General features: G+C 51.0%; 1 protein-coding gene across 1 annotated transcript in view; it reads right to left on the bottom strand.

Moving 5' to 3' along the window:
* The window catches only part of INTS4 (integrator complex subunit 4), a 48,111-nt gene extending 36,585 nt beyond the window's left edge, over positions 1-11,526 (bottom strand). The window contains exons 1-6 of the mRNA XM_015420712.1: positions 11,390-11,526; positions 7,135-7,332; positions 6,047-6,164; positions 4,142-4,248; positions 2,071-2,256; positions 400-450 (exon numbers count right to left, since the gene is read on the bottom strand). Coding sequence (XP_015276198.1) covers positions 400-450; positions 2,071-2,256; positions 4,142-4,248; positions 6,047-6,164; positions 7,135-7,332; positions 11,390-11,446 — 717 coding nt within the window. The 5' untranslated portion in view covers positions 11,447-11,526. The remainder of the gene's footprint in view (positions 1-399; positions 451-2,070; positions 2,257-4,141; positions 4,249-6,046; positions 6,165-7,134; positions 7,333-11,389) is intronic.
* Between the last annotated feature and the right edge of the window lie 251 nt (positions 11,527-11,777).

An 11,777-nucleotide genomic window follows, 5' to 3' on the forward strand; every position in this document is an offset into this window, starting at 1 on the left:
GGTTTGGGGAGGGGAGGGGAGGGGAGGGAATGCCGCAGCACCCACCTTCCGAAGCAGCCATTTTTTTCAGAAGAACTGAGCTTGATTTATTTATTTTATTTATTTCTTAAATTTCTACCCCGCCCTCCCACCGAAGCAGCTCAGGGCGGCTTACAAACAATTTAAAACCAACATACAGTTAAAACCAACAATCACACCTATAAATACAACACCATAAAATCTGGAAATCAGTCTGGAAATCAGTCATAATAGCAAGAAATCTCCAGTTCCCACCTGGAGGTTGGCAACCCCAGTATGGAGGGATTTGAGAATACCGACTTGGGTGGAGGTTAAGTGAAGGGTACTGAGACCTAGCACAATGGCCAGAGTTCCTCCCAAAGACCCACCCAACGTACTTACCTGGCTATAAATTGTCTGTTGCAGCTTCAGCCCCCTTTCGTGCAGCTGGAGCTACAAGTAAACACAGGAAAGTACCAAAATAAAATTTCCCCCCCAGACTGTTATTACAGGGCTTCAACTTTTCCCCTCTCCCTCTCTCTCAAAAAGATTTCAGCAGCAAATTCTACAAATAAATTTAGCCGGTAAATGGCACAGTGAGCAAGAGGCGAAGATGATTTTCCAAGATGATAAAATAGCAAATGTTCACCTCCCGGGAAAATTCTACGCCACAGTCCCCAACACGGTGCCCTTGGGTGCCGTGGCCACCAACCGATACCTTTCCTGGTGCCAGCCAAGTGTTATTAGCAGGGGTCATTTCCTGCAGGAGCGCACAGGAGCGGAGCTCCGGCAGTAAAGAGCCCAGGGGGCGGGCACATGCAACAAGCCCCACCCCCTGCTCCCAGCAGCCCTCAGTCAGAGCAAGGAGCAGCCAGGTAAGTTGCAGAGCTCCCCCCCCCCGGCTCCCTGGCCCAAAACAGTCCAGTGGACCCTTTAAGACCAAGTTTTATTCAGGTACAAGCTCTCCCTCCTCTGCGAGGACAGATCTGCACATTTCCCCCCCCCCCAGCAGCTAGCAATCCAAAACAGTCCAGTGGAGCCTGAGCGGTGGGCGTTGCCTTCTGACACACTTCCGGTGATGTCAGGGGGTGTGGCATATGCAAATCAGTTATGCTAATGAGTTATGCTAATGAGCTACGAAATGACCCCTGGTTATTAGCAAGTAAGCAATGCCCGGTGGGCCTTTTGTCCAGCAAAGGTTCTGACTGGCCACTGGAGATTTGATCGGCTGTGCAGATTTTCTAAAAACATCACTTGGGCGGCAGCTGCCACCACAGCCCGAGGAGCTTCACTGTGGCAGCCATTTGGTGGCTGGCTCCACCTCCTGAAGGAACTCTTTTGTGGCAGGCGTGGCCGCGTCCACCACACTGTGTCAGAATTTGAAAGGTGCTTGCAGGCTCAAAAAAGGATGGGGACCGGACCTCTCCTCTGCCAGGTCCATAGCTACAGTGGGGCTTTTGGGGGCTCCGCCCCCTTTCTTAAAGGCACAGCCCCACAAGAATTTCTCCTGTAAATGCTTTCTTCAGTCATTTTTAAACTTTTTTTTTAAAGGCATGCACTCTCTTAAGCAGAGTGGGGTGCTGCAGTTGACTAATTCCCCCACTGAGCAAAGGGGTTGGAGTGGGTGACCTCTAGGATACCTTTTAATTCTGTGTCAAGAAACTGGTCTCTCTGAAGAGAGCTTTCTCTGCCTAAGGGTTAGCTTTCTTGACTAGAGAAGTCATCACCCCCACCTGCCGGCTTGTGATCAAAACGGTTGCTTTGGCTGGCAGAAGTGATTATCTTGCAGCAGCTGAGAACTGTCGTCTAAAGTGGTGGACAGCTTGCAGTTTAGAGCTCTATCCTGGTAACAGCTTTTTATTGGCCAAATGCCTTTTCTTTCTGCACTGAGGACTTCGGCCCCACCAGAAAAAAACAAAACTGCCCCACAAGCCACAGAATCCTGGCTACGGGCCTGCCCTCTGCACAACCCCTTTCCTCGAAGCTGCCAAGTACTGCAGTCTGAACACATTATTCACTCAGAATGGCTTCCGTGCAGACTCTCAGCTGCCGCCAGACCCCGTCCGCACCTACCATCGCTTTGATGGCTGCCGTCCTCACTCGAGGGTCCTGGTCGTTGAAGTGGTCCCCTATGATCTTCTGGACATCTCTGGCAGGCTGGCCTTCTCCTTCTTTCGAGGCGCCTTTCTCCATGCTCCCGAGGAAGCCGATCAGCAGCAGGCATTTGTTCCGCACGCCATGGGAGGAGTCGGTCAGATGCTGGAGGACCAAAGGGACGACGGCCTAAACACTCGGGGTAAAATCGATAGGCGCGTAACGGAGCTTGGGAGTGAGGGCACAATGACGACTGAGGGCCATGTGTGGTAACTAAAGGGGCCAAGGGAGGCGAGGGTTACTGGACCCAGGAACGCATTACAGGCAGTGTTCCCTCTAAGCTGAGTTAGTGTGAGCTAATCAGCAGCAGGCATTTGTTCCGCACGCCGTGGGAGGAGTCGGTCAGATGCTGGAGAACCAAAGGGACAATGGCCTAAACACTCGGGGTAATATCGATAGGCGCGTAACGGAACTTGGGAGCGAGGGCACAATGGCGACTGAGGGCCATGTGTGGCGGCTAAAGGGGCCAAGGGAGGCGAGGGTTACTGGACCCGGGAACACATTACAGGTGTCTCTATACCAGCGCTAGAAGTCTCCGAGCCAAGACGGGGGAGCTGGAGCGCTTGGGTGTTCAGTGACAATTTAGATCTAGGAGGTATCTCAGAAACATGGTGGAATGGGGAAAATCTATGGCAGAGGTGTCGAACTCATTTGTTACGAGGGCCGGATCTGACACAAATGTCATTTGGTTGGGCCGGGGCATGTGTGCCATAAAACCTGTATAAATGACAGCAGCTGGTAAGCGAGTTGTTGTATCCTCACTGCAAGGCCCCATGGGCTGGGAGGGGGGTGCAGAGGAAAACCCACATGGGCGGACTGGAGAGCCAGCGGTGCAGAAATGGGCAGACGCTCCCACGCTGCTTGACTGTGCAGACGAGGTCGTTCCGCCATGCTGAAGCCACAATCGGAGTGGCTCCACCCACTCCTCCCGAGCACTCTCCTGTTCCCCTCCTTGCACTAGTTGCTCGCAGGCCACACTGGAGCCCTGGATGGGCCAGATCTGGCCCCTGGGCCTTATGTTTGACACCCCTGATCTACAGGATACAGTTATTCTTGGGTATAAGCTCTATAGGCAGGACAGGGATGGATGGGTTGGTGATGGTTGCGTTGTACATCGAAGAGGGCATCGAATCAAATAAGTTAGAAAACTTCAGGGGAATTGACTCCCCAACAGGAGCAATATGGGTGGAAATACTGGGCCCTAAGGGTTACTTAAATGTGGGGTCTTGGCTTTAAAAGAATTCAAAACTTCCTTAAAAGAGGACGAGGAGGAGGAGAAAAAGGGGGGAGGAAAGGGAGAAGTTGAAGAGGGAGAAGAGGAAGAAGTTGAAGGAGACGGAGGGGGGAAAGCAGGAGAAGAGGAAGAGGGAGAAAGAGGAGGAGGAGGAGGGAGGAGAGGGAGAAGAAGTTGGAGAGGGAGAAGAGGGAGAAGAAGTTGGAGAAGACGGTGAAGGAGAAGGAGAGGAAGATGGAGAAGAAGTTGAAGGAGAGGGAGAGGGAAAAGAGGGAGAAAAGGAAGAGGGAGAAAGAGGAGGAGGAGGAGGGAGGAGAGGGAGAAGAAGTTGGAGAGGGAGAAGAGGGAGAAGAAGTTGGAGAAGACGTTGAAGGAGAAGGAGAGGAAGAGGAAGAAGAAGTTGAAGGAGGAGGAGGAGAAGAAGGAGAAGGAGGAGGAGAAGGAGAAGAGTTGGGTTTCATTCCCCGCCTTTCTGCTACCTGTAGGAGTCTCAGAGCAGCTTACAATCGCCTTCCCTTCCTCTCCCCACAACAGATACCCTGTGAGGTACGTGGGGCTGCGGGAGCCTTCTGTGACTGAACCAAGGTCACCCAGCTGGCTTCACAGGGAGGAGGAGTGGGGAATCAAACCCAGTTCTCCAGATTAGAGAGTCCGCCACTCTTAACTGGTACACACCACATGTTTTTAAAATCAAAATAAAATAGATTAATTGAAATGGAAATAAAATCCATTAAGCTGGCTGGCAGCCTCGCTTACCTTGCAGGCGACGTCGACCAGGCGCGACCGGACCGCCGGGCTCTCTTGCAGCTTCATCCCTATTGCCAGCAGAGAATCCAGCAGCTGCGCCAGGACCTGGTGGGATTCTGAAGAGCGACAAACTGTGACTGTAATGATTCCATGTTTTGGTGTGTGTGTGTTTCTTTAAATGTTTAGTGTGACTGCAGTAATGTAAGGAGAGTGACAGAGGGAGATAAGTGTGATGTGATTGGCTGATGACTGAGAGTGTGGGAGGAAGGGTGTCTATGAGAGTGATTCTGTGTTCTTGAAGAGATGAGTGTGGGGAGTTTTTGTGAGAGTCTGTATGACAGAGGAAGCAGTTGGAGTTCAGCCTGCGTGGCTATGAGCAAGAGTTTAGCCTGCGTGGTTATGATAAAAGAGAGTTTAGCCTGTGTGTCTAAGCCTGTCAGAGTAAAGTTTTGGTGTTTGAGAGACTGTGTGTGACGCCAAGCTTTGTCAATTATATTTTCTTTCTTCAACATCAGTTCAAAAAACACCCAGAAACCTATTTTGTTCATTAATAAATAAATCATTATTTGTTTAAACTTATTGCAGAAATCAGAACAGTCCTTCCTCAGGGCCACATAGTCCTCTGAAGCGCCCAGACACTGGGCCACCCTACCAAAATAGAGAGATTTGGAATTTTTAATTCCTGGTGGCAGCGGAAATCTACCAAGTTCATGTACACAGAGTGTGTTTTAAAGGAGAAACCGTCTCCCCAATAAGCAGTGGATCATTGACAGTCACAAAAGGCCAAGAAGGAAGAATGCGGGAGGTAAAGAGGGAATAGAACAGAAGAAGAGAGGCGACTTCTGACTAGGGGGCCGGAGCGCCTCCCCTAAGAGGAAAGGCTGAAGAGCCTGGAGCTTTTCTGTTTAGGAAAGAGACGATTAAGGAGGAACGCGGTAGGCATACCACTGCACCCACCTCAAGAAAGAAAGAAAAAAATGCTGTTGTTACCTCCATACCTGAGAGGAGACAAATGGGGAATCTCAGTTTACTTCCCACAATTAGAAAAGACGCCTTTACACATTTACCCCCTATTTTGACGTATTTGCTTTGCTGTCCTTTCCCCGCTTAATTGAATCAAAACAACTGTTGACCTTATAACCTTAGCTTGTTATTTAGTTCTGTCTTTGCCTATCTTAAAACATCTTCATCGTGTTACATGTCAATTTGCTGTTCAGCCCTTGTCTATAAGTTTGAACTCTAGCTTCCTTTCCAGTGCATTTGGAAAAAGTGTGCCTGCACACGAAATCTCATACCTCGAATAAACCTTTGTTGGTCTTAAAGGTGCCACTGGACTCTACATTTGTCCTACTGCTTCCGACCAACACGGCTGACCACCTGAAGCACGAGACAACGCATCCTCCTGGACTGAATTGAGACCTAGGTTTCCTGTCTCATTACTGATGCTGACTCCCCACGCCTACCTCTGCGTATCACACCTAATCCAATCATGCCTGCTATTGTCATTTGTCCGCTAATGTCATTCAGCATCCGAAACCACTCCACTTTCCAATAAATAGGACAGATGGATTCCCATTCTCGCCATATCTGAAGAAGTGAGCAGTGACTCATGAAAGCTCCCACCCTGCCACCAATTTGGTTCATCTTGAAGGTGCTGATGGACTCTTGCTCTTTTCTGCTGCTACAGATAGGCTAACAGGGCTCACCATCTTGATCTTCTGCATGTCAGGCAGGGGGTCTACCACTGAGCCCTTCCCTTCTACATGCAAGGCAGAGGTGCCCTACCACTGAGCCACAGCCCTTCCCCACCTTGTATTTTGTTTTGAAGTAGAACACACAAAACATTTCCATAAGAGCTGGGAGAATTCAAATCCGGCACCGGATTTGGCGTGAAGAAAAATAACAGCCACGTACTCTCGTTCTGAAGAGTGTTAATGGCGTCGTCCAGAATGCAGTCAGGAGAAAACCCGGGGGTCTTGGAGAGCAAACCCAACAGGGAAGCCACCTTCAGTCGGACGGAGGAGTCGTTCTCCTAAGGGGACACAAAGGGACACAGATAACGCCAACCTCCCCACTCCTGCTCCTGCCCTACACAGCCTGGGAGTTCGGGGCAGATTATTCACTGGGCATTTCCGTCATGATGTTTCCTTAAAAGCACAAGTCTGAATGACATACGGGCTGAAGTCTTCTTCTTCTTCCTCCCCCCCCAATGAGGACCCAAAGCGGTTTATATCATTCTCCTCTCCTTTATTTTAGAGAAGAGAGCAGAGAGGAAGAGACTGGATTTATGCCCCCCCCCTTCACTACCCGAAGGAGTCTCAGAGCGGCTTACAGACTCCTTTCCCTTCCCCTCCCCACAACAGACACCCTGTGAGGTAAAAGAAGAAGGAGAAGAGATTGGATTTATACCCCGCCCTTCACTCCCCAGAGGAGTCTCAGAGCGGCTGACAAATTCCTTTCCCTTCCCCTCCCCACAACAGACACCCTGTGAGGTAAAAGAAGAAGGAGAAGAGATTGGATTTATACCCCGCCCTTCACTCCCCAGAGGAGTCTCAGAGCGGCTTACAAACTCCTTTCCCCTTCCCCTCCCCACAACAGACACCCTGTGAGGTAAAAGAAGAAGAAGAAGAGATTGGATTTATACCCTGCCCTTCACTACCCGAAGGAGTCTCAGAGCCGCTTACAAACTCCTTTCCCTTCCCCCTCCCCACCACAGACACCCTGTGAGGAAGCTGTGGCCGAGATAGCTCTTTCGAGGACTGCTGCTGAGAGAACAGCTCTGAGAGAACTTGTGACTGACCCAAGGTCACACCAGCAGCTGCGTGTGGAGGCGTGGGGGGATCAAACCCGGTTCTCCCAGATTAGAGTCTGCCGCTCTTAACCACTACACCAAACTCGCTCTCTCACAATAACCCTGTGAGGTGGGTTACAATGAGCGTGTGGGTCTGGTCCAGATTCACCTGTGTCATAGGATCTTAGCACAACTGAAGCACTTCCCATACCTTATAAAAATGCTCCAGCAAGACCCGGATGACGCCTTCCACGCTTTCGGACTCGACAGGCTTCCTGGCAAATTGCAGTAGGTACTGGAGCGCGTCGGCAGGCAAAGTGGCCTTGCAGAGGTCCACGTGGAGGGCAGCAGACTTGCTGGGCTTGGTCAGCCGGAGTTTCTTCGCCGTGATCTCTTCATGCTGCTGTTGCTGAAAGGACAAAACACAAGCGTCCGGCTGAGTTCACACAAAAGTAAGGCCAGTGGCAGTCCTGCCGGGGGGGGGGGGGGGGGGGGTTTGGGGGGGGGGGGGGGGGGGGGGGCAGTGTCTTTGTAAGGATTACTCAGGAGTAAGCTTCCTGTTGACGTTGCACAAAATTGTGTCATGTTGCACGATATTCTTACCCGCCCAGGGAAAGGGCGATCGCCACTTCAAAGAGAGAGAAGAAGAAGAGATTGGATTTATACCCTGCCCTTCACTACCCGAAGGAGTCTCAGAGCGGCTTACAATCCCTTTCCCTTCCCCTCCCCACCACAGACACCCTGTGAGGTAGGTAGGGCTGAGAGAGCTCTGACAGAAACTGCTCTTTTTTTCAAGGACAGCCCTGACAGAACTATGGCTTGGCCAAGGTCATACAGCAGCTGCAAGTGGAGGAGTGGGGAATCAAACCCGGTTCTCCCAGATTAGACTCTGCACACTTAACCACTACACCAAACTCGCCACTTTGAAGAGAGAGAAAAAGAAGAACGATTGGATTTATACCCTTCCCTTCACTGCCTGAAGGAGTCTCAGAGTGGCTTACAATCCCCTTCCCTTCCTCTCCCCACAACAGACACCCTGTGAGGTAGGCGGGGCTGAGAGAGCTCTTGAGAGAACTGTCCTTGAGAGAACAGCTCTGAGAGAACTTATGAGTGACCCAAGGTCACACCAGCAGCTGCATGTGGAGGAGTGGGGAAATCAAACCCAGTTCTCCCAGATTAGAGTCGCCGCTCTTAACCACTGCACCAAACTGGGGCCAGGAAGCAATTTTTTCCCCAGGCCAGTTTGGCCAGGGATCCTGGAGGGTCCCGTCCCCCCATCTTCTGGGCATGGAGAACAGGTCACTGGGGGTGTGGGGGGGGCAGTAGTGGTGAATTTCCTGCATTGTGCAGGGGGTTGGACTAGATGACCCTGGAGGTCCCATCCAACTCTATGATTCTATGATTCAGCTACAGGAGAAAAAGCATTACCGTAAGCAGGAAGTATCAGCAGCATTCTAGGAAGCCTTAAGAGAGGCCTGCCAGGAGATGAAAACTGGGATAACATGGGATAAGGGAGCTAGCTGCCTTTTAAGTGAACAGGCTGGGGCTTCAAAGGGGGCTCTTGAAACAGAGTTCCAAACCGAGATGGGATACCAAACACCAGCTGGTGTGGCTCAGCGGCGAAGAGCAACAAGCTGTGGTCCAGGAAATCTCTGGTTCAAATCTTGCCACAAAATAGGTTGCCATCCCCTAGACGGGAGCTGGGGATCTCCCAGAATTACAACTGATCTCCAGACGGCATAATTCATTTATCTGAAACATTGATTCCACTTCTCCAGTTTGGTGTAGTGGTTAAGTGTGCGGACTCTAATCTGGGAGAACCGGGTTTGATTCCCCACTCCTCCACTTGCACCTGCTAATGTGACCTTGGGTCAGTCACAAGCTCTGGCACAGCTGTTCCTGAGAGAGCAGTTTGTGTCAGAGCTCTCTCAGCCCCACCCACCTCACAGGGTGTCTGTTGTGGGGAAGGGAAAGGAGTTTGTAAGCCGCTCTGAGACTCCAAGTGAAGGACGGGGTATAAATCCAACCTCTTCTTCTTCTTCTCCTGGAGAAAATCGCTGATTTGGAAGGCGGACCGCACGACGTCATACCCTACCGAAGTCCCTCCTTAAACCCCACTCTCCCAGGCTGCACCCTCGAATCTCCAAGCATTTCCAAACTTGGGAGTTGGCAACCCTAAGAACCATACGTATCTTAGATCAAGATGGGTAGCCATGCCAGTATGGCCCCACTGCTGGACCTCCTGATGGCACCTGGTATTGTTGCTTGTTTGTTTGTTCAGCTTGTTGGCCACTGTGTGACAGAGTGTTGGACTGGACGGGCCATTGGCCTGATCCAACATGGGCTTCTCTCTTATGTTCTTATGTCTGGGGCAAGGGATGCTCTGTATTCCTGGCGCTTGGAGGGGGGGGCAACAGTGGGAGGGCTTCTAGGGTCCTGGCCCCACTGCTGGACGTCCTGATGGCACCTGGTATTTCTGGCCACTGGGTGACACAGAATGTTGGACTGGACGGGCCATTGGCCTGATCCAACATGGGCTTCTCTCTTATGTTCTTATGTCTGTAGCAGTAAGAAAGAGCAAGAGTCCAGGAGCACCTTCAGAACTAATCAAATCTGTGGCAGGGGAGGAGCATTCGCGAGTTCTTAAGAAGTGAGCAGCGACTCACGAAAGCTCTTTTCTACTGCTACGTATTTTAGGTTTTGTTTAGAAAGACCATTAGCAAACTCTGACGCGGTATATGTTGCAAACTGTGTGTGGTACGTATTTAAAACCAAGATGGGTAGCCATAAGTCTGTCTGTAGCAGTAGAAATAGAAGGAGAAATAGAAGGCAAATAGAAGGGGAAGTCGTGGAAGTAGTGACAGACGTCACGTTCCTGGGATCCCAGATCACCGCATACTGTGACAGCAGTCATGAAATTAAAAGACGCCTGCTCCTTGGGAGGAAAGCGATGGCGAACCTAAACAGCATGATAAAAAGTAGAGACATCACCCTGCCAACAAAAGTCTGCATGGCCAAAGCAATGGTATTCCCAGTAGTCATGTATGGCTGCGAGAGTTGGACTATAAGGAAGGCCGAGCGCCGAAGAATAGATGCTTTTGAATTATGGTGCTGGAGAAGACTCTTGAGAGTCCCTTGGACTGCAAGAAGATCAAATCAGTCAGTCCTAAAAGAAATCAACCCTGACTGCTCCCTGGAAGGCCAGATAATGAAACTGAAGCTCAAATACTTTGGCCCCCAAATGAGAAGGGAGCCCTCAATGGAGAAGACCCTGATGCTGGGAAAGATTGAAGGTCAAAGAAGACGTGGACGGCAAAGGATGAGATGGTTAGACAGTGTCATCGATGCAACGAACATGAAGTTGAGCCAACTTCAGAGGTCGGGGGAAGACAGGAGGACCTGGTGTGATCTGGTCCATGGGGTCGCGAAGAGTCGGACTCGACTGTGCGACTGAACAACAACAAGCAGTAGAAAAGAGCAAGAGTCCAGCAGCACCTTAAAGACTAACTGAATTTTTGGCAGGGGAAGAGCTTTTGTGAGTCACTGCTCACTTCTTCAGATACAGCTAGAATGTGAGTCCATCTGTCATATCCCAAGGTCGATGAATTTCCATTCTGTACGGCTAGACGTGGTGCCTTCCATGAAGATAGATCAAGAGGGGTAGCCACAGTCTGTCTGTAGCAGCAGAAAAGTGCCAGAGTCCAGCAGCACCTTCAAGACTAACCAAATTTGTGGCAGGGAAGGAGCTTTCGTGAGTCACTGCTTCTTTAGACACAGCTAGAATGTGAGTATCTGAAGAGGTGAGCAGAGGCTGGAGGACCATCTTTCAGGTACGTTGTAGGTATGCAGGGCTATCTTTCAGCTATGCCCCTGCAGAGTGCAGGGGGTTGGACTAGATGACCTGCAAGGTCCCTTCCAACTCTAACATTCTATGATTCTGTCTCCTGCCATAAATGTGGTTAGTCTTTAAGGTGCTCCTGGACTCTTGGCTCTTTCCTACCGGTACTAGGGTTGCCAGGTCTGCCCTCACCACTGGCAGGAGATTGGGGGGGGGGGTAGAGTTGCCAGATCCAGTTTGAGGAAACATCTGGAGATTTGGGGACGGAGCTGGGTAGGACAGGGACCTCGGCAGGGTGCCATGCCACCCTCCAAAGCATCCATTTTTCTCCAGGGGGACTGCTCTCTCTAGTCTGGAGATGAGCTGGAATCCCAGGGGATCCCCAGGTCCCACCTGGAGGCTGGCACCCCTGAGACTCATCTTAGATTTTTGTTCAGAAACGCAGCTAGCTTAAAGCGGGAAGCCATCAGGGTCTCCCTATTGCTTGGCAGAAGGGAAGCAGAAGCAGCAATTCTGGGATTTGCAACATTCACCTTGTGTGCCTGCTTCTTTCCCCAACCCCCCAGCACTGAACTACAGGCTTCTATCCTCCCCTCCCCACGCCCAGCCTTCCCCCTGCCCGGCTTACCTGGACAACCACTTTGGAGTACTCTTCATAGACTCTCTTCTTCAGGTGCGCCGCCATCGCGGACGGCCCCGAAAGCTCCCTGGGTTCCGTTTTGCAAACGCTTCTGAGCCTCCGCGGCCACCGTAGACGCCCGTCCTTCCAAGCGGACGCCAAGAGACAGGAGTGTTGTTTTCTTCTGAGGCGAGCTAGACCTCACACGACTACTTCCGGTTCCCACTCGCCTTTCAGGACCTTCCTTCATGTGCGGGGCCGAGAGCAGAAGAAATAAATTCAGTGCTCCATCAGAACTGATATAGTGTCAGTTAGCTCACAGTTTTTTAGTCTCCAGCTCGCACAGAGTTTTGCCTTGGCCCAGGAAAGAGGGCTCCAGAGCAAACTAAATGTTTGC

The sequence above is a fragment of the Gekko japonicus genome, unplaced genomic scaffold, assembly GCF_001447785.1.
Source record: "Gekko japonicus isolate JY-2015 unplaced genomic scaffold, Gekko_japonicus_V1.1 scaffold1409, whole genome shotgun sequence".
Lineage (NCBI taxonomy): Eukaryota > Metazoa > Chordata > Lepidosauria > Squamata > Gekkonidae > Gekko > Gekko japonicus.